Here is a 24,368-nt window from a genome sequence, read left to right as displayed (position 1 = left end):
GAAGAAAATACCAGTCATTTTTCACTGATGCTTAAGAAATGGGAATGGTTATTTCATGGAAAGAAATTTGGGGAATCCAACTACACCAAAGGAATGGAAAAACAAAAGGCAGTTCCTGTGGTTATATAACCAACAGTGGAAGCAGAGCGTCATCCCTAGCTGAAAATACCTATGTCGAGTGAGGGAGGACCTAGTGGCCCAGAGGTATGTAAGAGGTAGAGGAAATACTCCACCAACCTCTTCCCAGCCCCCTTGAATAATAAACATCCAATAAAAATCATGTGTAGCTTCAAGACACTTTCCCAGTTGGCCCTCTCTATCCCCCCTGCTTTTCCCGTCAGATGCTCATTGCTGAGCCTGGACCAGAAGGAGGTTCTGGAACTACCTTTGGGAGTCAAGCACGCCTCCAGTCTCTGTGCAATCTGCCCAGACAAGGGCTTCCAGAAGATTCCTTCCTCCTTCACAAATCAAGACCTACACTCAGACTTATGCCTTACAGAAAGCTAGAGGGCAGCAAATTCCACAGTATAGTGGGAAAAGTTGCTGATTGGAATGCACAGAAGCCACAGGTGAAGGGAACCCACGGCAAGCCTAAACTGCTTCTTCAGGAACCCTATCTATGACGGGGACGGTGCCCTGCGGTCTGACGTAGCACAGCAATTCCTTTATCTGTTACAGAGTCGGGAGGTAAATAGGATGCCAGCTCCTTTGGAACAGTTTTTCAAGTCATCTAAAAACATATTCCTCTTTTATGTCACAACGACTATTTTGCAAGTTTTCAGCAAACACATTTTTCTTTGAGGTAACGAAGAAGCACATAGTTTTTCGGAATCCACTGTCCCTTGAAAGTAGGCTCATTTGCTCTTATAATCCTGTTTGTTTTATTTATTTCACGTGTTTATTGTCACTCTCCACCCTCTCCCAGGACCGCAGTCCCCACCAGAACGTATAGTTCACGAGGTGACTATTCCTGGTGACTCCTGGGATCTGCCACATAGAAGGAGCTCAGAAAATATCTGTTGAGCGAATGACTTGAATCATGTGAAAGGCAGACCTCAATCCTGCTCTGTTTCACACTCAGCATGGCTGTAGCTACTATATAGATGGAATTTTTTTAAGCACAGGGACATCTTTCTAATGCAATACGATGTAAACTCAACTTCTGAGGACAGGAGCTCTATGATAGAGTTCCCCTTATAGCTACTGAATCATCCCACTGGCTCAGACAACAGTAAACACAGCTGAGAAGCCGGGCCCTGGAACTTTCAGGCTCTGAAGCTCTTCATGTGTATTTACTAAAGCCCTTAAAGCTTCATGTCGTTACAGATGAAGGCAAACACAGCGACCATTTTTTGACCCTTAAATAATGTTATAAGTAAATTTCCAGGAAGGATGCCAGCTTGTTTGAAACATCATCCTCACCAGTCCAGGTTTCCAGAGGCAGTTTTTACATCAGAGTTCCCTTACTGAGGAATCCCTGTCCCTGAACTAGAAACTCAGCTGAAATAAAACCACAGTTGGCTCCCAAGTATTAAGTCTCTCTCTTGGGCCCAGTGGGAGGGTGACATACCTGCAGGGCAGCTAGGAGGATGCCACACGCGATGGAAACACTGATCTCGTTATAGTAGTGGATCTTTTTCTTGCCATTTGCAGCAAAACCGTGTACTCGTTTGAAAATGAGAATCAAAACAGGCGCTGTGTCCAAGTACTCCTTAATCCATTTGGTCCTAAAGGGGGAAAAAAAGATATTCAGAATATTTTCTCTTAATGGTTTTTTTATTCCCTGTTTACCACCTTATATACATTAAAAATAGAAACATTTCCTTGTCTTTTATGTTTAAATTGAAAAAGAGTAGGATTTTTGTTCACGTCTTGTTTACCTTTTTCTATCCCAAGTCTATCTATCCCAACAGGTATTAATAAGGGCCTAATATAGCAAGACACGTGAAATGCTGAAAGATACAAAGATAGATCCTATAACCCAGAGGGCAGTAAGCCAAATTTAGCAAACTAAAACCTGGTAAGTGTTGTTAAAGAAATATAAGACAAGGGCCTTAGGAGCCCAAAAATAAAATGGTAGTTTTGAATAAGATTGTCAGAATATTTCCAAAGTTTCTCTTGAGGCGGGGCACCGAAGACCAGCTAGAGAAGGGGCATTGGGAAGGGCAACCCAGGGAAGAGATGAGCAAAGGGCAGAGTCAGAAGGAGAATGCTTGGCCGGACAGGGAATTTCAGAAGGCTGGTAGGCTGGAGGATGGTGTGCGTGGTGGGGCACGGGTTGGGAGGCTTACAGTTTTCATACAGATTTTGCAGGGTCCTGGACTTTGTTCAGCGGGTGATGGAAAGTTATCACAAGCTTCTGAGCAGAAGCATCACGCAATGGGATCTGTTTCAGAAAGAGACGGATTGGTGTGGGCAAAGGACCAGCTCAAACGGGACCAGATAGGAGACAAGGGCAATGGCCCAGGAGAACTTGGGGAGTTGTAGAGGCAGGAGCTGACAGATCGGTACAGGAGTGCACAAGGGAGGAGAAAACGGTGACGGTGAGTTTGAACCGAAATTCCAGGTGGGCCGATGGTAACGTTCTTAGCCTAGTTATGGAGAAAAGGAAGGAAACTTTTGTGGGAGTGGGAGATAACTCACAGGAGGTATAAATGTTGAGTTTCCATTTTTATTTTCCAGATAAGAGCATATCTTTCTCTGTTTCATTACCCTGCCCGTACATTTTGGCAAACGCTTCACTCTAGCACAGATATTCAAAGGAAAGATACTCATACAATGCTATATATTGGAATTTTTCAATAAGCAAGAGATAGTCACCACTCATTTCATTCTTAGCTTAGTTACGCTTCCTTGTTTTAAAACACATTAAACCCACGTGTGTATTTTCTACAGTTCCTTGTACACTGCTAATTTCTATACATTACATTCTCAAAGCTACTTTACCGTACTTCAACCAGCTTATTCACATTTGACTAGTATCAATTCTTTTTCTCTTTACAAAGTGGGAGAATGTTAATAGTTTACAAAAAAAATCTGGAGTCAACTAACTTTGCCACGTTGGGCAACCACTCACCTTCTCACAGCTCAGTGCCCTCAAATGTAAAATGTGCTATTGTACACTCACCTCAAATGGTTATTGTGACAGTAAAATCAGTCCAAATAGATCAAGTGCTTAGAATAGTACCTAGTACATAGTACCATGTATGTGTTAGCTAATATTATTATTATTACTACGTATTATTTTACAGTGCATAATTCAAAACAATTGTTAAATATGAGGTGAAGAATAAGCAATTTACTAGGTCAGAGGCAGGTTAGTAATTTTTACTAATCTTTGTACTTATTTTGCCTAGGCATACATTGGTAGCTAGTATTTTGGGCTTGTTCAATTTTACAAGAATGTATCGTGACATCATATTAGAGCTCATAAAAAGATAGCAACGTGCCGAGGCCTGTTAAGAAAGGATAATTAGCACCTTCCACCTGGGGTGAAGGGTCTCACGCCAGCAGCAGGAGAAGAAGGCTTGACGGGGAGGTTGGACCAGATTGTATATCAAGCCTTTAATGACAGCTATGAGTTTCAGAGTTGACTCAAACTGGCTATCAGGACATATGTTCATTTGTGATGCAATTTAACAAACAGTTATTTAATTACCTACTATGCAACAGCGCTGTGCTAGGTGCTACAATATAAGACTTTTTTAAACTGGAGGTCCCTGGACCCTAGAGACACTATATATATATGTATATGTATATGTATGTATATGTATATCTCTGTGTGTGTGTGTGTGCACGCATATTGTCTGCAGAGAAAGTCTATAATGTTAATTGGATTCTCAAGAGTATCTTGGTATACCACAAAGCTTTCTAAAATATGGCCTATAAAATGAGAAGAAAAGTAGGCCAATAATTAAATAACTCTGTCATAATGGCTATTTTAAATACGCGGAAGGTGTGTATTAGGTGCTTTGAGCACAGAGACAAGAGAGCAACTGATGCCGCCTTCTTTGGGGAGTGACGGGGCTGGCAGCGTGCACACACAGAGCACAGCATCTCTCCAAGAAGAGAGACTCAACTTTACCCATCCGTTTTTTCTCATGAATATGCAATGAGATTTATATATTCATCATTAATATCCTGCACTTATTCCACAACACAGCCATAAGTTACAACGCCAATAGACATCAATTTCAATAGGGTTTAAATATCTCAGGAAAAAAATTGTCCTCTGGGGCAAATAAATGAGACAGGAGTAGGACTAAGAGGCCATCCTTCTCACCACCCAGCCCTGGCTACCGGAGAAGAAGTCCCACTTTACCCCACAAGACGGAGATCCCACTGCATTTTCTTAGGCTTGTGTCACAGTGGGTATTGGATGGCTGGTGCTGGAACTGGCCGCTAAAGGCCCAGAGCTGAGAGCCAGAGGCACGAGTACCTCTACATTCTATGTGCCAAGAACTCGAGCTGGCTTCCCCTCAGGGCCTTCTGAGAGGTCAGGACAAATATCTGTGCCCCATCCCTCCTCACGCTCAGCCTGAGAAGGGGTTAGAAGGGAAAGGAGATGCCTCTGTGGGGAGGGCAGTATTTGTAAAGAGGACTCTGTGACCAGCGTTTTAAAATGACAAGGCTGAGCCTGAAAAAATTGAAAGTGACTGTGTTAACTACAAAAATGACTGAGAAATTATGGAATCCATCCTAGATATTATGTAGGGTGACTGGTCCTCAATGGGAAAAGTGGGATTAACAAGCATAGTTAGTTGTAGTTTCCAGGAAAAAAATGAAACCTCGCACATGTCTACCGAAATATGCTGAAGTTTCATGGTAAAGCCAGTTACACTGAATTCCAATCCGCTTCTTCCCTGGAGATAAGGAAGCCTGCAAAGTTACTAATGCCTAATGAATATTATGCCTCTACTAAATTTGTACTTTTACTAAACATGTACTAAGATGAAAGCCTGATGAGTGAGATCATGCACAAGACTATTTATAGGAAAATGTAATTTACGTCACTCAAGATCCTGAGAAGTATTTCACAATTTACTAATAATTATTTGGGTCATAGCCTATTTATTTACCGGATTCATATGGCCCTTACTATGTGCCATCACTGTTCTAAGTGCTTACAAATTCATCTAATTTTCATAATGAAGTAGATACTAGACTTATTCCCATTTTACAGATGAGGAAACTGAGGCACAGATAGGTTAATAAGTGGTAGACCTCATATTTGAACCCAAGCACTCTAGCTTCTAAGGCCCTACTCTTAGCCTCTATCTTATTTAATCCTGATACCAAGTTTTTAACATTATCGTTTTGGGTGAGAAAACAGAAGTGTGATGGTTGATTTTATGTGTCAACTTGACTGGGCCACAAGGCACCCAGATAACTGGTTAAACATTATTCTGGGTGTGTCTGTGAGGATGTTTCTGGATGAGATTAACATGTGAATTGGCAGACGGAGTAAAGCAAATTGCCCTCCTCAACGTAGGTGGGCCTCATCTAAACCGTTGAAGCCCTGAATAGAACAAAACAGGTGGAGTAAGGGAGAATTTTCTCCGTCTACCTGACTGTCTTTAAGCTGGGACATCAGTCTTCTCCTGCCTTTGGACTCAGACTTGGACTGCAACTTACACATTGGTTTTCCTGGTTCCTAGGCCTTTGGACTCAGATTGGAACTATTCCATTGACTCTGCTGGGTCTTGGGACTTCTCAGCCTCCATAATCACTTGAGCCCATGATTTATAATAAATCTCTTTCTCTCTATGTTTCTCTCTATCTCTCTGTGTGTCTCTCTCTCTTCATTGATTCTGTTTCTCTGGAGAAACCAGACTAGTGCACTTAGAGGGAGTAAGCAAATGCCTAAGGTCTTGCAACTGGAAAACCAGAGCTAAGATGTGAACCCAGATGGGATTCCAGTCGGCATCCCTCACCCCTGTGCAATACGTGTGCTCAAGGCAATTCAGCGGTGAGGCCTCAGTTAATTTCCATTATTTCTTCCACAGGTAAAATGAAACTTTTTAACACCTAAAACAAAACCAGAAAACTGAAGTCATAGTTATTTCATTTTAGGAAGCCAAACCAAACAAGCCTAATTCTACCCACTTTTGTACCTCAGTTTCTTCAGGTCTGAAACCCATTGAGGTCCCATCCTCTTCAAGTAGTTTATTTCCTCTTCCTCCTCAACGATCTCCCGAATCTTATGCTTCACGTCTGGGTCCTTCACAACCACAAAGGTCCAGGGCTCTGTGTGGGCCCCACTTGGGGCTGTTCCTATCACCCATTAAATTAAAATCAGAAATTAAAACTGCAAGAAAAATCTGAGTCTGTTAATTAAGAATAAACGTAACTCATAGTTGCTCAAAATGAAGTTAGATCACCTGACACACAAAATGCCTGGCGGTAGCCTCTGGGATGTTGCTGCCAGGCCCATTTTGTTCAGCATCTCTGTCAGGGTCTCCAAACCAACTAACTGAGATCAAAGCCAGTAGTTCCTAGGTTTGGGGAATTTATCACTGCTTCTCTAATCATATGGGAGAAAACATCCCTAGGCACTACTCTGTGACCAATAAGGGGACACAGATGGGAAGCTCTGACGGCCAAAAGCCTCCAAAATGCTGTTTGTTTTGATATTCTTGAAAAATGATCAAGTCAGGAAGTTTATTGGAAATGGCAACATTTAAATGGCAAATGGTTTCAAAAGGATCTCCAAAAGGCAACTGAACTATAAATTGTTTAGTGCCTATATCAAAGCTCTGAGTGTGGCACTGTGGGGTTTGTGGCCCTGTTGTGAACACATGAGAACTCTTGGCTCTGGGCACTCAGACACACAGCAGAGTGTCTTCCAGCTCTCACAGGTTTTGGGAAACCTCAGCCCACCCTTGGATCAGTCCCAATATCCCGGACAAAGCTTCATAGTGCATCATGGAACCCAAGGAGCTTAAGTTCCCTTTAAGATTCCAGCCAGCAGCAGTTCCCTGGTGGTCCCGTCGGTAAGACCCTGTGCTCCCAATGCAGGTGGGTTCGATCCCTAGTAGGGGAACTAGATCCGACATGCATGCTGCAACTAAGAGTTCACATGCCACAACTAAAGATCCCACATGCCACAACTAAGACCTGGCACAGCCAAAATAAATAAATAAATAAATATTTTTTAAAAAAAGATTCCAGTCATGGGCTGGCCCAGCTCCTGATCTGGGTGTCACCCCTCTGTCCTAGAAATGGCTGTTTCTAGAAGTAGACCACGGTGACCCACTGGTGGTATGTTTCAGAAGCAAGTATTTCTTTCTTCCTAGTGAGTAGTTCAATGGCATAAACTCTACAGGAGGGGTCTCAGGCCTGCCAGCCTTGATGAGTTTTTCATCCACCAGTCCCCGTGGTAGAGAGGGTATGATTGAACTGTGAAATACAAGTCAAATCTAAACATAAAGCCCAAATTTCTGAACAGAGGGATTCCAGTTCACTTTGTACACGTCATCTGTTCACTAAATATTGGTGTCACCAAACACAAGAAATAAATTGCCCCTTAATGTTTTCAATTATGCCAAACCTCTCTGAATGTCATATGCACACACCCACATATTTAGATACAGATGTATACACAGAAGAAATTTAGTAACTGCTATTAGTTAGATAAAGGACTCTCCAATCTAGTGTATTTGTGTTCTTAACTGAAATGAACTGTATTATTCTTACTTCCTTTTAATTTGGGCAATGGGTTTATAATAGTCATGCAATAATTTCTGCAAATGAACTTAAATGTGATTTATATAGGAATTAGAATCCAATCAGAGGAGACTCTCAAATAGGGGGCTTTCTCATATCTCCTCTCCCTTTTTCTATAATTCTTATCTATTCCTCTGGGAATAGATATTAATTTACATTGAAAATGCATTTGAGGGACTTCCCTGGTGGTCCAGGGGTTAAGAATCCGCCTTCCAATGCAGGGGATGTGGGTTTGATCCCTGGTCATGGAACTAAGATCCCATATGCTGTGGGGCAACTAAGCCCGCGTGCTGCAACTACTGAGCCCCAGTGCCACAACTGAGCCCACTCACGGCAACAAAATATTTTGCACCCTGCAATGAAGATCCCGTGAGCTGCAACTAAGACCCAAAGCAGACAAATAAGTAAATAAATAAAAAGCAAAAGAGGGGGGAAAATGTTTGCCTTGCTTTGATTTACTTTGCGAATTCACATGAGTAAATTTTGCTAGTTCATTACAATACAGTACTAGAGCATCATGGTGTGTAATATAAGAAATTCGGTTCCCAAAAGAGAAATGTATAAATGTGAGTGAGTGAGTGTGTGTGTGTGTGTGTGTGTGTGTGTGTGTTTTAAGAGGAGGCGAAAGTAAGGATGTTTCTTTTCTGATGTATAATAATGTGTTCAGAAATTTTCATTCTTCAAAAATTTTATAATGTTGAATAATTTCAGAAGCTTTGAACTGTTGTCACATCTGCTCCCGAGAAGTCTGTAATAGTTAAAAATTTGTAGAGGGCTTCCTTGGTGGCACAGTGGTTGAGAGTCCACCTGCCGATGCAGGGGACACGGGTTCGTGCCCCGGTCCGGGAGGATCCCACGTGCCACAGAGCGGCTGGGCCCGTGAGCCATGGCCACTGAGCCTGCGCATCCGGAGCCTGTGCTCCGCAACGGGAGAGGCCACAACAGTGAGAGGCCTGCGTACCGCAGAAAAAAAAAAAAAGTTTGTAGAAAGTGGAAATCGTCTTGTGCCTGGCAGTCAGTCAGCACCTGGGTAAGACTTTACAGGTAAACGTATCATTCCAGGCTTTATTCCCTGTGTTTGAACTTCAACATTGCTCCACTATTGTCACTTGCAGCGGATGTTCTCAAAGACCCACTGTGCACTTACAGACCTGCTGCTTTGATGACATTATCAATCACTTCCATTGGGACTTGCTCATTACTTATGAATCTAACAGACCGTCTCTTATTGAGAAGTTCATAAAATTCCTGGGATCTCTTAAGCATTTCCTTCTCAGGATACCGGGTGTGGGAGAATGGGATGTGTTCCACCTCTTCCTCTGACACTTGCCAGTCGTCAGCGTCTGCCAGTAAGAACAAGGTAGACAGCAAATTAGAGGATCTCTCTTGGTCGTGAAGGGGAGTGCAATATGCCCCTCCCCCAAAATATGTGCCTTTAGCATAAGAATTGTTTTGAGTTGACTATTTTTAGGAAACACAGACACAGGAGAAGTTCTGAAAACCCGAGTAGAAGGCACCCTTTTGTAAGAGACATTTACATTAAGGAAATCTCTATTTGGAAGTGTTTCCCCCTCTGTACCAGGAAGAGAAGGATGATTCTAAATCACAAGAAACTCTTGTCAACAGAGGTGTGGACTTAAATCTCTGTAACAATCTTACCCTTGTTTGCTCTGCTTTTCCTGACAACCTCCCCTAACTGGGTCTCCCCAGTCCCCAATGCCTTTCTTCTGTCTTTATCTGAAGATGGATTAAGGTGGTGGCTAAGGCTGTTTGGGGGAGTTACTCAGTTTTCCTGGGTCTCTCCCATGTACACAAGAGATATACATGTTATTAAACTTCTGTTTGTTTTTCTCTTGTTAATCTGTTTTTATTATGGGGGAGTGGTGATCTCAGCCAGAGAAAATTGTTTTACTCCCTTATAGTCACAAGGTGGTCACTGGGGAGAAGGAAATAAAGTTCTCAAAATATCTGTAAGGTTATAAGCTCAAAAACATCAAGAAAAAATGAGAAAAATAGGTCTACAGAATCCTTAAACTCTGATCTTGACTGTCCTTCAAAGCCCAGACTGGTTATAAATCAAGAAAAAGAAAACTTTTACGTACATAAAGATGAAAAATGTAAATTTCTGTTAATGGTGAACTAACTTATTTGAAACAATCTCCGTTGGCTGAAAACCGCTAAGATCTTTTTTTTTTTTTTTGGCCAGATCTTAGTTCCCCGAACTCATGCCCCCTGCAGTGGAAACATGGAGTCTTAACCACTGGACCACCAGGGAAGTCCCCTGAAAACCACTAAGATCTTGAAATAAATAATTTTTTATAAAGCCGTTTTAAAATCATTAAGTTACTGACAGCATAGTAAGAAATTCCCAGGCCAAAAGTGAAGGGAAAATATGATCCTGCGGAGGTAAATAAGCACAGAAGCTGCATTTGCCCTGATAACATCTGCCAATCCCAATATATTTGAATTTTTATTTTTATATTTTCAGGGATCCAGAGGGACAGAAATCAAAGCCCAGGTCCATATATGATAAGAAGTCTAACAAGCTGGGACCCCAAGACTACATCCTTAGAAAAACTAAGAATCATAAATAAATCAGGGACTTTCCTGGTGGTTCAGTGGTTAAGACTGCACTTACATTTCAGGGGACATGGTTTCCATCCCTGGTCAGGGAACTAATGATCACTCATGCTGCATGGCACGGCCATAAATAAATCAATCAGCCCCCAAGAGTTTATAACATTTTGATGGGTCCTGCCTCAAACTTGAACTTGGAATAGTGTGGTCCTGCCTGAAAATACCCCCATTACCCAGCAGAAGCAAATGCCAACATATAAATAATTTTAAGTAAAATTACCAGCAACACATAAAAGACAACCAGACACACAAAAAGAATATCTTGAGCAAGAAACAGCAGAATAGGTTTTTAAAAATAGAGTCAGACACCAAATTCTCCAAATATTGGAATTATCAGACTCAAAAGATAAAACAACTATGATTACTAGGTTTAGAGGGGAAAAAGAAAAGACAAACGTATATAAATCTGTAGGGTACAGGAAAAGATGAAAAGTGACACAGAGCATATTTTAAAATAGAACTTTTAGAACTGAAAAATAAAATAATAGAATTAAGAACTTGGTGGGTGGGTTTAATAGCAGGTTAGACATACCTAAAGAAAGAATTAATGAACTGAAGACAACTCAGAAGAAAATATCTAGACTAGAGCAAGGAAAGACCAAAAGACAGAAAACATAAAAGAACGATCAAGAAAAAATAAAGCAGAGCGAGAATGTTCTAATATATGTCATGATAGTGACAGCAGGAGATGCGAAAGAGGATGGGGCAGAGACCATATTTGAAAGAGAATATCTGATACGAAAACCTGATGAAAAATGCCAGATCTACAGCTTCAAGAGGCCCAGTAAATCCCACGCAGTATAACAGAAAAGAAGCCCGCGCCTTTTATAATCAAATATAAAATCTTAAAATCAGCCAGAGGAAAAAGAAAGATTCCCTTAGGAAGAGGCCCGGATGGCTTCATGAGGGAGTTCCACCAAACACTCACAGAACAATTATTGCTAACTTTTCTCCAACTCTTCCCAAGAATAGAAATAGGGGACACATCGGCCGCCCACTCATTCTATAAGACTAGCGCACACTTGCTACCAAGCCTGACTAGGACATTAAAAGAAAGAAAAGCTACAGGCTCAACTTTCTCATAAATATAGATGCAGAAAGTCCTAACCAAAATATTAGTAAACAGAATTCAACAATATATAAAAAAACAATACACTTCGGCCAAGTTGGGATTACCCCAGGAATACAAGGTTAACTCAACATGAGAAAAGCAATGTTGTTTGTTACATTCACAAGCTAATAATCGCTGTAATGCAGACAAGGTGTCTGATAAAATTTGGCATTCATCTCTTAGTAAATTGGGGTAGAAAGGAACTTTCTTAACCTGATAAAGTCTAACTATGGGGGAAAACACCAAAACAATCCAGAACCAACTACATAGTTAGTGGTGAAACATTGAAACTCTTCCATCAGATATTGAAAATTAATGAATATTGCCTGTTCTCACCACAGTTCTAATTATGAAAGACTAATTTTTGAAGCTTTTAGAAAAGAATATAGGAGACTATATTCATGACCCTGTAGAGAAGAAGGATTTCTTAAACAAGATACAAAAATATTAACCATAAGAAAAAAATCTGTTCAATTTACCTACAGCAAAGTTACCTTTACACCTGCCTGCTTCTGCCACTTCTGGTTTCCCCCATTTCCTTCCTGTTCAGAGAGCTGTGGAAACCCATCATCTGTAGCTCAAGATCTTACAGAAGATGAAGATGCAATGGAGGATTCAATAGGTGAAGCTGAAGCTCTACCTCTGAATATGCATGTTTCTTCATTCCTTTCAAACCCATGAGCAGACAATACTTTCGATCTGAACTACAAAGATTTAAATGTGAACTACAAAGGTTTCAACTGAAATTCTGAGATGCTGTATTCAAAAAGTTAAAAAGTGTTAAAAATAGGAATGCTTTGAATGGAGTGTGTGTGTGTATATATATATATATATATATATACTCCTTGCTTATCTTGAATTAGCCTTGGATTTCTGAATGTTGTTGGACTTCATCAACTCCCAGCATCTAGGAGGCAAAAGATACCAAAGAGGCTACTACAGAAAGTGGACCTCGGTACATCAAACCAGAATGAGTTGAGGTGAGTTGGACTTTTCAGGGAATTTTAATCACATAAATAAGGTTTCACCAAGAAGTCTGCCCAAGAAATAGACACTGAAAATATCAGTGGAGTCTAATGAGTAGATGGTTCTTCTACACAGAGGCTGAAGACTTTCCTAAATCTGCTCTGATGTTTTTCAGCCTGACGGGGAACGGTGCAGAGAAGCCATATCACCAGGAGGAGGCAACTCCTACTTAGATAAGAACAGATCATCAGAGTCCGCGATGATAAAACTGCTGAAAATGCCCAGCACTTAACTTTCATTAAAGTAACAAATTTAGATTGTTTTAAACCATTAAGGTTTATTTGTGTGCATGTGTATGCCTTACCTGAATTATTATTGTACCACCTAAACTGTGTCTTTAGAAAACTGAATGTAATGCTATCACATATCTTCATCATTCACAACCACCCAAAAGCCAATGAATATTTGCCTGATATAATGTATATCCCATGCCTTCCACTGTGTGATAGAAAATAATTAGTTGTTACTTCCTTCTTTGAGTAGGTACAAATCCACTTTGATGCCATAGATTAACTGATGCTTTGGTTATGATTCTGATTCTTGTGACATTTACTAAAGGATTTTCACTTCCAGTAATGGCTATTTACGTAATTTACACCAAACCTCCAAAGTAAAGAAAGCTAAAATCCTTAGTAAAATACATTTAGAACATTTTCTTCTAAGTACTGAAGAGCTAATCTGTGACTGTAGAACATGACAGTCAAAATCCGGGTGAAGGTTAGTACCCACAGGGGTAGATTGGCACTCAAATGTCCAGAGAATATTTTCCAATTACCTAGAAACCGCCATGAGGCTGAGCTGAGATAAAAGGATGGTGACCAAAGTCAAACCCCCAGGGCCATCCAGGGCCTGAAGATTTATGTTACAATAGTAAGAGTAAAATGTAAGTAATCCAGCCCTGGTGCCTTAGAGCCTAAGGTAATATCCTGTGAGTGATCCAGGGAACCGTAAGCCTTGAGCTCAGATTAAAGTTGCCCCAGAATGTTAGAATGTTGCTCTTCTGATAGGTGAAAATATGAATATTCCCTGGAATAAGTAACAGTATCCTAGACCTCAAAAAAATTTATATGTAATTTTCCAATAGAATGACCAGCAAAGAAGTAATTCCCATAAAATTCAAAATAATAGTTACTTCTATAGGGTATGGAAGAGGTTGTTACTGGGAAGGAACATATAGGGGTTTATGGAGTATTGGAAATTTATATTTCTTGATCTAAGTGATAACTATATAGATTTTTACTTTAAAATTATTTGTTAAGCCATTCATCTATCTTTTATACACTTTTCTAGTAAGCATATTACATTTCACAATTAAGGGTTTTTTTTTTTTAATGAGAAGGCCATAGAAGCGCATTACCAAAAACACCCACAAGGGTAGTTCAACTGACTACAACTGTTATATTGATTTAAGGACATCTGAAAAAAAAAAAGAAAAGACACTTGACACTTTTCTTTTTTTTTTTGCGGTACACGGGCCTCTCACTGTTGCAGCCTCTCCAGTTGCAGAGCACAGGCTCCGGTTGCGCAGGCTCAGCGGCCCAGCCGCTCTGCAGCATGCGGGATCTTCCCGGACCAGGGTACGAACCCATGTCCCCTGCATCGGCAGGCAGACTCTCAACCACTGCGCCACCAGGGAAGCCCGACACTTTCTTAATGAGATAAGAGGATGAGAGATGAACCATCTGGGGAAGGTGGGACAAAAGTAGAAATAGGAATGAATGGGCACAATTAACTTCTCCTGACCACGCAGCAATCCTTCATGGAGCCAGAACTATAGCCTAGGTTTCTTAACTCCTTAATCAGTGGTTTTTCCCCCAATACAGTAATCCGTAATCCCCCCTTATCAGAGGTTTTTCTTTCTCAGGTTTCAGTGTCCCATGTCCAGCTGTGTTCTGAATATATGAAACGAAAATTCAAGAAACAAACAATTCATAAGTTTTAAATTGTGCACCATTCTGAGTAAGATGATGAAATCTCACGGCTGTCCTGCTCCATCCCCCCACCACGTGAATCATCCCTTTGTCCACGTATCCACCCAATTAGTCATATCCACCCAATTAGTCACGTAGTAGCCTCTCGGTTGTCGACTGTCAGGATACTGCTTGTGTTCAAGTAACCCTGATTTTACTTAATAATGACCCCAAAGCACATGAGTAGTGATGCTGGCAATTTGGATATTCTCTTACTGTGTCTGATTTAAATTAAAGTTTATCATAGGTACATACGTACAGGAAAAAACTTAGGGTTTCAGGCATCCACTTGGGGTCTTGGAACGTATTCCCTGAGGATAAGGGAGGACTGCAGTAAATGTCCAGAAGACAAGAGGGAACGCTCGTGAAAAGGGGACTTCAAAGACACTGAGAACCCAGCCTCAATACCAACAGGGACCACAGTTAGCTCATAGCTAGTACTGAGAAACTTCTTTTTTTATGCTTTACTAGCCGGGGCAGTGGGGACCCACACTGTATACATTTTTTTTAACTTTTATTTTATATTGGAGTACAGCCAATTAACAATGTTGTGCTAGTTCCAGGTGCACAGCAAAGTGACTCAGCCATACACACGTGTATCCACCCCCCCTTCAAATGCTCTTCCCATCCAGGTTGCCATGTAACGTTGAGCAGAGCTCCCCATGCCACACAGCAGGTCCCTAATGGCTTGAGGAAGTAAGTGTGATGGGAGAGTGGCAACAGCTATCAGCTTTCTAGCAATCCACTCTGAACCGAACCCAGATGTCATCAGTATCAACCCCGAACCTTATTAAACGTGTCAGCAAAGACTTCAGCACCAGTGATACTCCCACGCCATTTGTCATGAAGTCCGGCAACCTCCGCAGTCAGTAAGTGGAAAAGGAGCGAATGCACGCAAGGTCTCTTTAACTTCGGGTCCCTTCGGCATCTGTGTAAACTAAAGGCAGCCGAGCGGCATGACGGCCGTTTCTGCAGCAGCTGAAGTCCAGGGAAGGCGTTCCTACTCTAGCGGAATGAAGGGGCTGCTCCCTGAGCTTTATCAGCACAGCCTTATCTCTGAGCACAGCAGACAAATGGTCCCAACCACCACTGGGCTGGATTGTCCAGAAGGGCTATCTAAGCAGAGCACAGGGGCGCTGCTCTTCCTGGAGCCTCTCCCAGAGCAGAAAGTCTACACTTGGCCTGGGGAAAGGGGACAGGCTGAGCCAGCTGGGAAAGAAGCTCCAGGGGATCTCAGGGCAGTGAACCGATAAAAAAGGCACAGCTCTCTCCTTCCTCTTGAACTCCTGACTGCTCCCAAGGCATAAGCCCTCACCAGAGGGAAGAGAACAGCCTCTGTTCCGCAGCTGTCCCGCCTCCACCCTAGACCAGCCAAGCAACGCTGGGGGATTCATTCAAGCTGTGGAGCCCACATATCCTAAAATAAACGCACGCTACTGTGGTCTGCTTTTAATGTAAGTGCTGTGCCGCCACACATGGGGTTTGCTATTGACACCAAGACCAACACGCCTTTTATCACTGCTTTAATGCCAAGGAATCCTAAATTGCTCCGTAATTAGGTTTAATGACCAAGTAATTCTAGGCCACGGCTATCCTTTAATGTTTAGCTTAGAGGCATTTTTTCTGGCTGCATCTCTACGGGCATTGCTTTTGTGTTTTTGCAGTTCTACTTCAAAATCTTTGCAAACGGGCCAGATGTTTTCCAGCTATGAAACTACAAGGCCAGTTTGTGTCATGTCACCCTTGTTCCCTCCCTGCAATTTTTGGGGAGGCTTGAGCACCAGTATTAATAAGGCTCAGGGTGACACGGCTCTCACAGTAGACAGATTCTGAAGGTGGCAATGAGAGCAGCTTCAAGGCTCAACACCGGCTCAGAGAACTCCTCCTTCCCACTGTCTCGGCCATCGTTCTGCTTCCTACGTGGGCCTCTCAGCCATTCAACTCCCTGACTGCAATATAGACCCACTACCTCACTAGCAGCAGCAGGGGGGCTTGGGGGCTGGGGAGTCTGCGGATGTCCAGATGGAAAGGCCTTGAAGAAAGCAACGCTATCCCAGGTGAAGTTGACAGAACTTGTTTTCTGAGCCCCTTTACCTCTCGTGGTGTCCCCGGTGTCCCCAGTGTTCTCTACTGAGCTTCACTCTCCCCAGCAGAACCCACCCAGACTTGATCCCAAGGACAACATCTCCATTCAAGTCCTTTCCTTTCCCTAACCTCCTCTCATCTGAATTTGAATTTACCTGTCCTTTGTCCTAGAACCATAATGTCTTACAGGAGCCCTGGTAGACCAGCCTTTGAAAATTAGCCATGCAGAAGTATGCACACGTAGGTGTGCCAAAGAATGATGAAATGCAAAGATGAAGCTGAATTTTTTGCTTCCTGGGGCAAAGGAAAACTGTGCTGGTCATGAGTGCTGCCCTTACGTAGTGTTTTTGTCAGTGGTGTGCTGGTAAACCAGCTCTCTGAGAAGAGGGAAAAAAGAGCCCTGGTTTGTAGCACTTGCCAATTTCCATAGAGTAAACACTCCCATGATGGCCCGATCTCAAGCTATTGGCAATTGAACAAATGGCCCACAAATTTCCTGAACATTTATCAGTTGGCTCTCGCTAGCCCCATAGGCTAGCTCTTGCACACCACTTGGTCGGGAAGCATGGAGTTCAGTCATTTGCAGACTTCCAGGCATGTGAGAGGGTTGATATCCTCTGCAGGAACAGCGTTACTTGGTTGAGACTGTTGTTGACTGGTTGGCCCTCAGAGGGGCTGGTCCTGGAGTGAGTCCATCTCTGATTGGTTGACTTGTTAAGCTTTTACTGAGATGTGTTGTCATTGATCCAATGAACAGGTTCGAAACAGCTGCCTATGGGTATATAAAAATCTGTCCTTGCCCAAGTCCGAGGGAACATTTTTATTCTCAGGTGTTGCCCACACCAGATAAAAATTTTAACAAAGGCTTTTTTAGTGGTCACTGGGACAATCAAAGTTTCAGTTAGAATAATAGCTTCTGGATGGCTAGTGAAGCTGAGTGAAGAAAATCCCCACTAACATTAAAATGGACACATCTTAATAAGATGTGTTTCCTGTATCTTTTTCTCCTATTTCCAGTTTCATGAGCTTCCATGAATCTGGCCCTGACTAGAGAATTTTTGTTCAGTATCTCCCATTCATTTTAGGGAAACGATCTGAGGTTTCCACTTTGAGATTAAATACCAGGCATCTCTCCTCCTCAGACCTCTGCTACAGATAAACAGGGAACTGAAATGCGTTAACAGGATGCCATGTGTGACTGGTCCCCAGAGGAAGTCTGTGTCTGACTTCTAATCCGCATGTCTTCTCTGTACCCCCGACCCTTCCCCCCACCCCGTCCCCCCACACAGGCTGATTCCTTGATCTATGAATGTCGAATAGGAATTCTTTGTGAATCAGAGATGGCGGAGGCTAGAGTGGCACCCATATATTCCTTAACTCACACTAGAATGGCCCACAATACTTATTGTACTGTTTTGTCCCTGATGGTTAATTTTCAAAATGGTTTGAATCTGGTATCTATTTGCTGTTATCAACACCATCTCATGTTACCTTGGTAATGGAATCCCTTCTCTTCTCCAATTATACATCCTCTCTGAGACTGTGTCCACCCACCCAATGGTTAAGAGCAGGGACTTGGGTGGCAGAGGAGGCTGAGTTTAAACATCAGTCCTTACCTACCACCTGTGCGCCTGTGTGACCTCAGTAAGAATCACTTATGTAAACAACAAAAATCCCAACAAGAGACTGTGAACTCTGCACTCAGGGAAGATTTGCTCACGGCTGCCGAGCAGCCACTATGTGTTCAATTCATTTCTCTGTGTGAGGAAGCGAGAGTGGAGAGGCAGAGGATTAAAAGTGAATCATTAGGTGGAGAGGCAGAAGGGGGCCATACAGCTTTGCTCTCTGTTCCCAACCTTCAGGCTCAGCCCCAGGTCCCTGGTTCCCCACCAGCCTTATCACCCCCTCTGTATCCCTCAAACTCTTGGGTCTTCAAATCCAGCGGCCTTTCCTCGATACACACTACCTCTGATCTCTCAGGGAATGTTTAACCCTGCTGGCCATCTCCTGCCCCCTCTGTTCTGGGTCATTCTTTTGGAAAAGCAGCCTAGTGAATTGCCTGTAGGCCTGGACTCTGGAGCCGGCCTGCCTGGGTCCTGACTCTACCACTAATTGCTTGGGCAGGTGACTTAGCCGATTTGAGCCTCAGTTTCCTTATCTGTAATATGGATGTGATAATAGTGCCCGCCTCACTGTATTGTCATGAAGACTAAATGATTCACCGTATGTAAAAGTGACATTGGATACCGGAAGCGCTATGTGAGGGCTTGTTATTACTACCCTGGCCCTCCTTTCCCACGCCTTGTTTTCTGAGTCCATTCCTTCCAGCAGTTCCTCTTATCTGAAGGTGCCCCCCCCCCACCGCCAAGTTCTAACCTCAGCCTTCTCTCTAGCAATACCCCCCAATGAATTCATTAGTTTTCCAAGTTCCAAGCATCACCCCTATGCTGCTGACTCTCCAGTCAGTGTCTATGGCCTGGATCCCTCACCTAGAAACCTCCCTGCCTTTCTGCTTCAATGGGTCACTAGCCTCTCGAATCCAACACGTCCTGCACTACATTCAACAGCTTCCCCTTTAAGCCGGATCCCCTTCCCGCTCCCACTGATGACAGTTGTTATTCTGATTCCTCCAGTCTCCAAATCGTGCCCACTTCTCCCTCTGTTCATGTCTAATTTATTACTAGACCCTACTGTTCTTCCTTGACCGTCCCTCTAATTCACCCCTTCCTCTGCCTCGCACTGGCACCACCGCCCAGCCCATCATTACTGGAACAGATCCTTACTCAGCTTCACGGTGGGTCTCGTGCTCATTCAACGGAAGTGGTTCTCAACTGGCATAATTGGCATTCGGGGTTAGTGGGGGAGAGTAAGAGGCTGCCCTGCTAGGAGGCTGCCTGGATTTGCATCCTCCTGGGCAGTACATTCAGCATTGCTGGCTCCCAGCACTGAGTGCCAACTCTATACCCCACCCCCCAATCCTGAGGTTAGGACAACTTAGAACACACACACACACACACACACACACATACTTCCAGGTGGCCTCTGTTGGAGGGAGGGAGGGTGTAGGCATTACTACCCCAGCTGAGAGTCACTGAGCCTCTTCCAAGTCGAATCCATCCCACAAAACCACCTCAGATAAACCTCAAACACAGATTACTCAAAGCTCCTCCAGAACGTCTCCCTTCCTGCCTGCCTCCTTCATCACCCCTTCTTTCTCAGGTCAGCCATGCCCCGGCCCGCCCTCAATACCCCACTTCATTTTCACCCCTCCCCTGGTCAGTACAGTCCTTCCATCTTCTTGCCATCTTTCCCTGGGGTTCCAGACTCAGGCGCTTCCTGTTCCTCTTAGCCTCCTAACCTTTGTATTCATATCCTAGTAATCCCCCAGACCTGGTTCAGCCTTTTTCTAGCTGCCCCACCAAACCCCCAAGCCTTCTCAAAACACCTTACCATCAGTTCCACCCAGTTCGTCTCTGTTTTACTCTCTTGTCGTTTGCCTGTTTATGGCCTTGTCTACTGAATTGGACACTCAGATTGGAGGACAGCAGCCACTCTTATCTGTGACCCACAGGGCTGGTGCAATGAAGGGTAGCGAGCCCCTACGTAGATGCCCCTTTTTTATTCCAAAGTTCTTGATCAAAACCTGACCACTTAACCCGCAGCCCCCGCCCCCAGCCTGTGATGTGCCCCTTCAGAAAGATTTTAGCAGCCTCAGAGGACTGGAGCCAGGGAAGATGTCGCCCCCTCAACAGCTTTTTACTGAGGACCCAGGAGTAAAGGGAGCTTGGCGCCAGCAGGTGACAAGCTGACCACCAGAGAGAAATGATGTCTCTGTCACACACTGATTTGTTTACATGGCAGAGGCTGATAATGAAGCTGACCTGCCTATGTTTCCTCCTCTCCCGAAGCCCCACCATCCACTTGCCCTCATCACAAGAATACAGAAGTTGGAAACCAAGCAACATGGCCAGTGTCTTTACCTTCTTCCAGCTGGTGGACGTCAGTGCTGTCTTTCAAGTCTTCATCCACCCAGGGGCGAGCCTCCGCCCTGGCTCTAGGCTCCCCCTTCCTCCTCTGGGTGCCTCCATCAGCATTTTGAAAGATCCACACCATCAAAAGGCAGACAACTGCTACCAAGACTGAAGTCAGAAGAAACATGGCGCTGAGGCTGATTCTGAATGGGGCCAATACTTCCGAGGCCGGTATTTAAACAAACGGGGACAGCAGTGGGGAATGCCGGGAGACGGAGTGAAGGAAGGAGAGGGGGGCCGGGGGAAGGAACAGAGTGAACTCGCTGACTCTGCAAGGACTTTGCAAAGGAGAAAAGATCACAGCCGTGTGGCTCTGGGAATGCACTGGTGCGTGAACTTTTTTAAACTGTGTGCTCCATCAATATATTCTTAGACAGTAATTGCCAGGATTTGAGGAAACACTTTAATGCACTAGATCTTACCAGCAGTGGTGGAAAGTGTTTACTCCTCCTCCTGTGGATTCTCTCTGAGAGCAGTGAGTCTTCAACTGACCCGAAGCTAGGAATCACCTGGAGTTGGCCCCTTCTCAACCAATCTCCATGCCCCTTTTGAGCGATTACCAAATCTCCTGGGATCTTGTCCTGAGGTTTTGGAGACGGGGAAGGATTGCCTATCTCAGGCCTCTCACTCACATTTTGCCTTATATGCATCTACATTATTTGAATTTTTTTCAACCAGCATGAACTATTGTTTTCTACATTTTTATTGTGATAAAATATAATAATATCAATATAAAATTTACCATCTTAGCCCTTTTTAAGGGTCCGGTTCAATGGCACTAAGTACATTCACAATGTTGTACACCCATCACCACTCTTCCCCAAACTGCTTCATCGTCCCAAACGGAAACCCTCTAATCATTACGCAGTAACTACCCCCTTCCTTTTCCCACAGGCCCTGGTAACCTCTAACCCACTTCCTGTCGCTATGATTCTGACTATTCTAGGAACCCCTAAGTGCAATCATAGACTATTTGTCTTTTTGTGAGTGGCTTGTTTCACTTAACAGAAGGTCTTCAAGGTTCATCTATGTTTTAACAGGTATCAGAACTTCATTTTCATGGCTTAGCAGGGGCTATTTATTTTTCTAATTAAAAATAGATACTAGGGCTTCCCTGGTGGCGCAGTGGTTGAGAGTCCGCCTGCCGATGCAGGGGACACGGGTTCGTGCCCCGGTCCGGGAAGATCCCACATGCCGTGGAGCGGCTGGGCCCGTGAGCCATGGCCGCTGAGCCTGCGCGTCCGGAGCCTGTGCTCCGCAACGGGAGAGGCCACAACAGTGAGAGGCCCACGTGCCGCAAAAAAAAAAAAAAGATACTAAATAAATACCTTGTGATATTTTTAAAGATCGTTACAATGCAGTGCCATGAGTGCTATGACAGACGAGCACTCTGGGTCCCTCATTCTGTCTGAGGCAGGACAAGACCCCACAGAGGACAGAAAGCTTTTACTGTCTTGACAAACCCAGTGTGACCTGGGACAGTGCTACTCAAGCGGCTTGTGCCAAAATCTAATCAATGCATTCTTCCTTTCCTTGACAAACTCTCTCCAAAAAAATAAATAAATACAAATGAAAAAGTCAGCTGGCCTAGGCAGCATGTACTGTAGTGACATGGTTGCTTTGCCTGAATTTCCATCCTAGTGTGTGCTCTGTGCCTCACTGTGACTGGTTAACAAGAGTGGATGGACCGCCGGTCTGCAGACCACGTGGTGAATAACATTAGTCTAGAAAACACATTTTCCCGAGACACACATGACTTTTAACTTCCATTGCTGATGGTGAATCTGATTATCCCTGTCCCTGTGTCCTCCTTGCTTTCATAACATCCCACAAGTGTATTTGCAGGGGAAGTCAAATGAGGTGAAAGAGAACTTTCCAGGAAAGAGACTTCCTGGGGTGTTGAGTGAGGGAACATAGTTTCTAATGATTCACACGAGCAACCTTCATCAAGCATTTCTCTCAAGTGCTCATTTAGCAAGTGTTATATCAAGTATTCAAGCTAAAGGCTTGAAATAGGATGTGCCTATGTCTGCAGCAAAATCTTATCTCAGTGCAAGTGTGAAGTTGGGGGGAAATTTTCAAAATATTTTTAAACCTAATTGGCCTCACCTATACACAATCCATACTCACTAATAACATAAATACCATCAAAGGGTATTTATTTTATATAGATCTAATGCCCAGAGGGCTGTGTGATGCAAAAGTTTATGTTACTATGTGTAAGCACTGTGTTGATTCCTTATCTACTTTATCCCATTTAATCCACAGGATGAGGCACTTTAAAAGAAATTCCACTGCTCTAGCAATTCCACTACTGGGTGTACATACAAAAGAATTGAAAGCAGGGTCTCAAAGAGATATTCACACACTTATGTTCATAGCACCATTTTTCACCATAGCCAAGAGATGGGAGCAACCCAAGTGTCCACGGACAGATGAATGAATAAACAAACTACGGTATATAGAGACACTGGAATATTATTCAGCCTTAAAAAAAAAAGAGGGAAATTCTGACACATGATGCAGCATAGATGAATTTTGAAGACATTTGCTGAGTGAAAAAAGCCAGTCACAAAGATATAAAACTTGTACAATCCACATATATGAGGTATATAGTGTAGTCAAATTCATAAAGACAGAAAGTAAAATGGTTGTTGACTGTGGCTGGGAGAGGGGGGAAAGGAGAGTTATCGTCTAATGGGTGCAGACTTTCAGTTTTGCAAGATGAAAAGAGTTCTGGAGATGGATGGTGGTGATGGATGGTGGTGATGGTGGCACAACAGTGGGAATGTACTTAGCACTACTGAACCCACTTAAAAATAGCAAAGACGGTAAATTTTATATTGTGTATATTTTACCCCAAAAAATGTTTTAATTAAAAAAACCTCCACTGCCCTGAAGAAAATGAACAGCTTATAGACTGTAGCTAAGGCACAGTGAGTGAGTTAGAACAAGGTCCTCCAAGTGTGGTCCTGGATGCCCACCATCAGCATCCCCGGGTGATTTGTTAGAAATGCAGATTCTCGGGCCCTACCCCTGACCCACTGAATCAGAAACTCTGGGGGTGGGCCCAGCACTCTGTGTTTCAAGAAACTCTCCAGGTGACTCTGACACTTGCCGAAGTCTGAGAACCACTGGCCTCAAGAAATGCTCTCTCTTCACACTCCCTACTTTACCCCAAATTTAGATTCTCTACGCTCAAGTCCTCTCCCCATCCAAAAGAGCAAAGTATTGTAAACATCAAATGTTTATTGAAACGTTTTCCTACATGGTGTCTCAATAAAGCTCAGAATGCTGCATATAATAAACTCCCAATAAATATAAATGCAAAGTTTTAAGAATGGAGGTGATGTTTTAAAAACTATATTAAGGACGATTAATCTGGTCACAAACTCAGTTGTCAATAAAGGCTGTGACCAGGAAGCTCAGTCAAAGAAGATATGGTATATATATAGAATGGAATATTACTCAGCCGTAAAAAGAATGAAATAATGCCATTTGCAGCAGCATGGATGGACCTAGAGATTATCATACTAAGTGAAATAAGTCAGACAGAAAAAGACAAATACCATATGATATCACTTAAATGTGGAATCTAGAAAAAGGATACAAATGAACTTATTTATAAAAAAAAAAACAAAACAGACTCACAGACATAGAAAACCAACTTATGGTTAACAAAGGGGAAAGATAGTGTGGGATAAATTAGAAATTTGGGAGTAACATACACACACTACTGTATATAAAATAGATAACCAACAGGGACCTACTGTATAGCACAGG

At 43.1% G+C, this 24,368-nt stretch overlaps 1 protein-coding gene across 1 annotated transcript in view; it reads right to left on the bottom strand.

Moving 5' to 3' along the window:
- The window catches only part of IYD (iodotyrosine deiodinase), an 88,970-nt gene extending 67,490 nt beyond the window's left edge, over positions 1–21,480 (bottom strand). The window contains 4 exon segments of the mRNA XM_022562917.2: positions 1,571–1,727; positions 6,114–6,273; positions 8,877–9,068; positions 20,535–21,480. Coding sequence (XP_022418625.2) covers positions 1,571–1,727; positions 6,114–6,273; positions 8,877–9,068; positions 20,535–20,712 — 687 coding nt within the window. The 5' untranslated portion in view covers positions 20,713–21,480.
- Positions 21,481–24,368: the final 2,888 nt, after the last annotated feature.

This window comes from Delphinapterus leucas, chromosome 12, assembly GCF_059928025.1.
Source record: "Delphinapterus leucas isolate spDelLeu-1000000601 "Yukka" chromosome 12, BTC_Dleu_Yukka2, whole genome shotgun sequence".
NCBI classification, from domain to species: Eukaryota; Metazoa; Chordata; class Mammalia; order Artiodactyla; family Monodontidae; genus Delphinapterus; species Delphinapterus leucas.
This window is presented reverse-complemented; position numbering and strand designations above follow the sequence as displayed.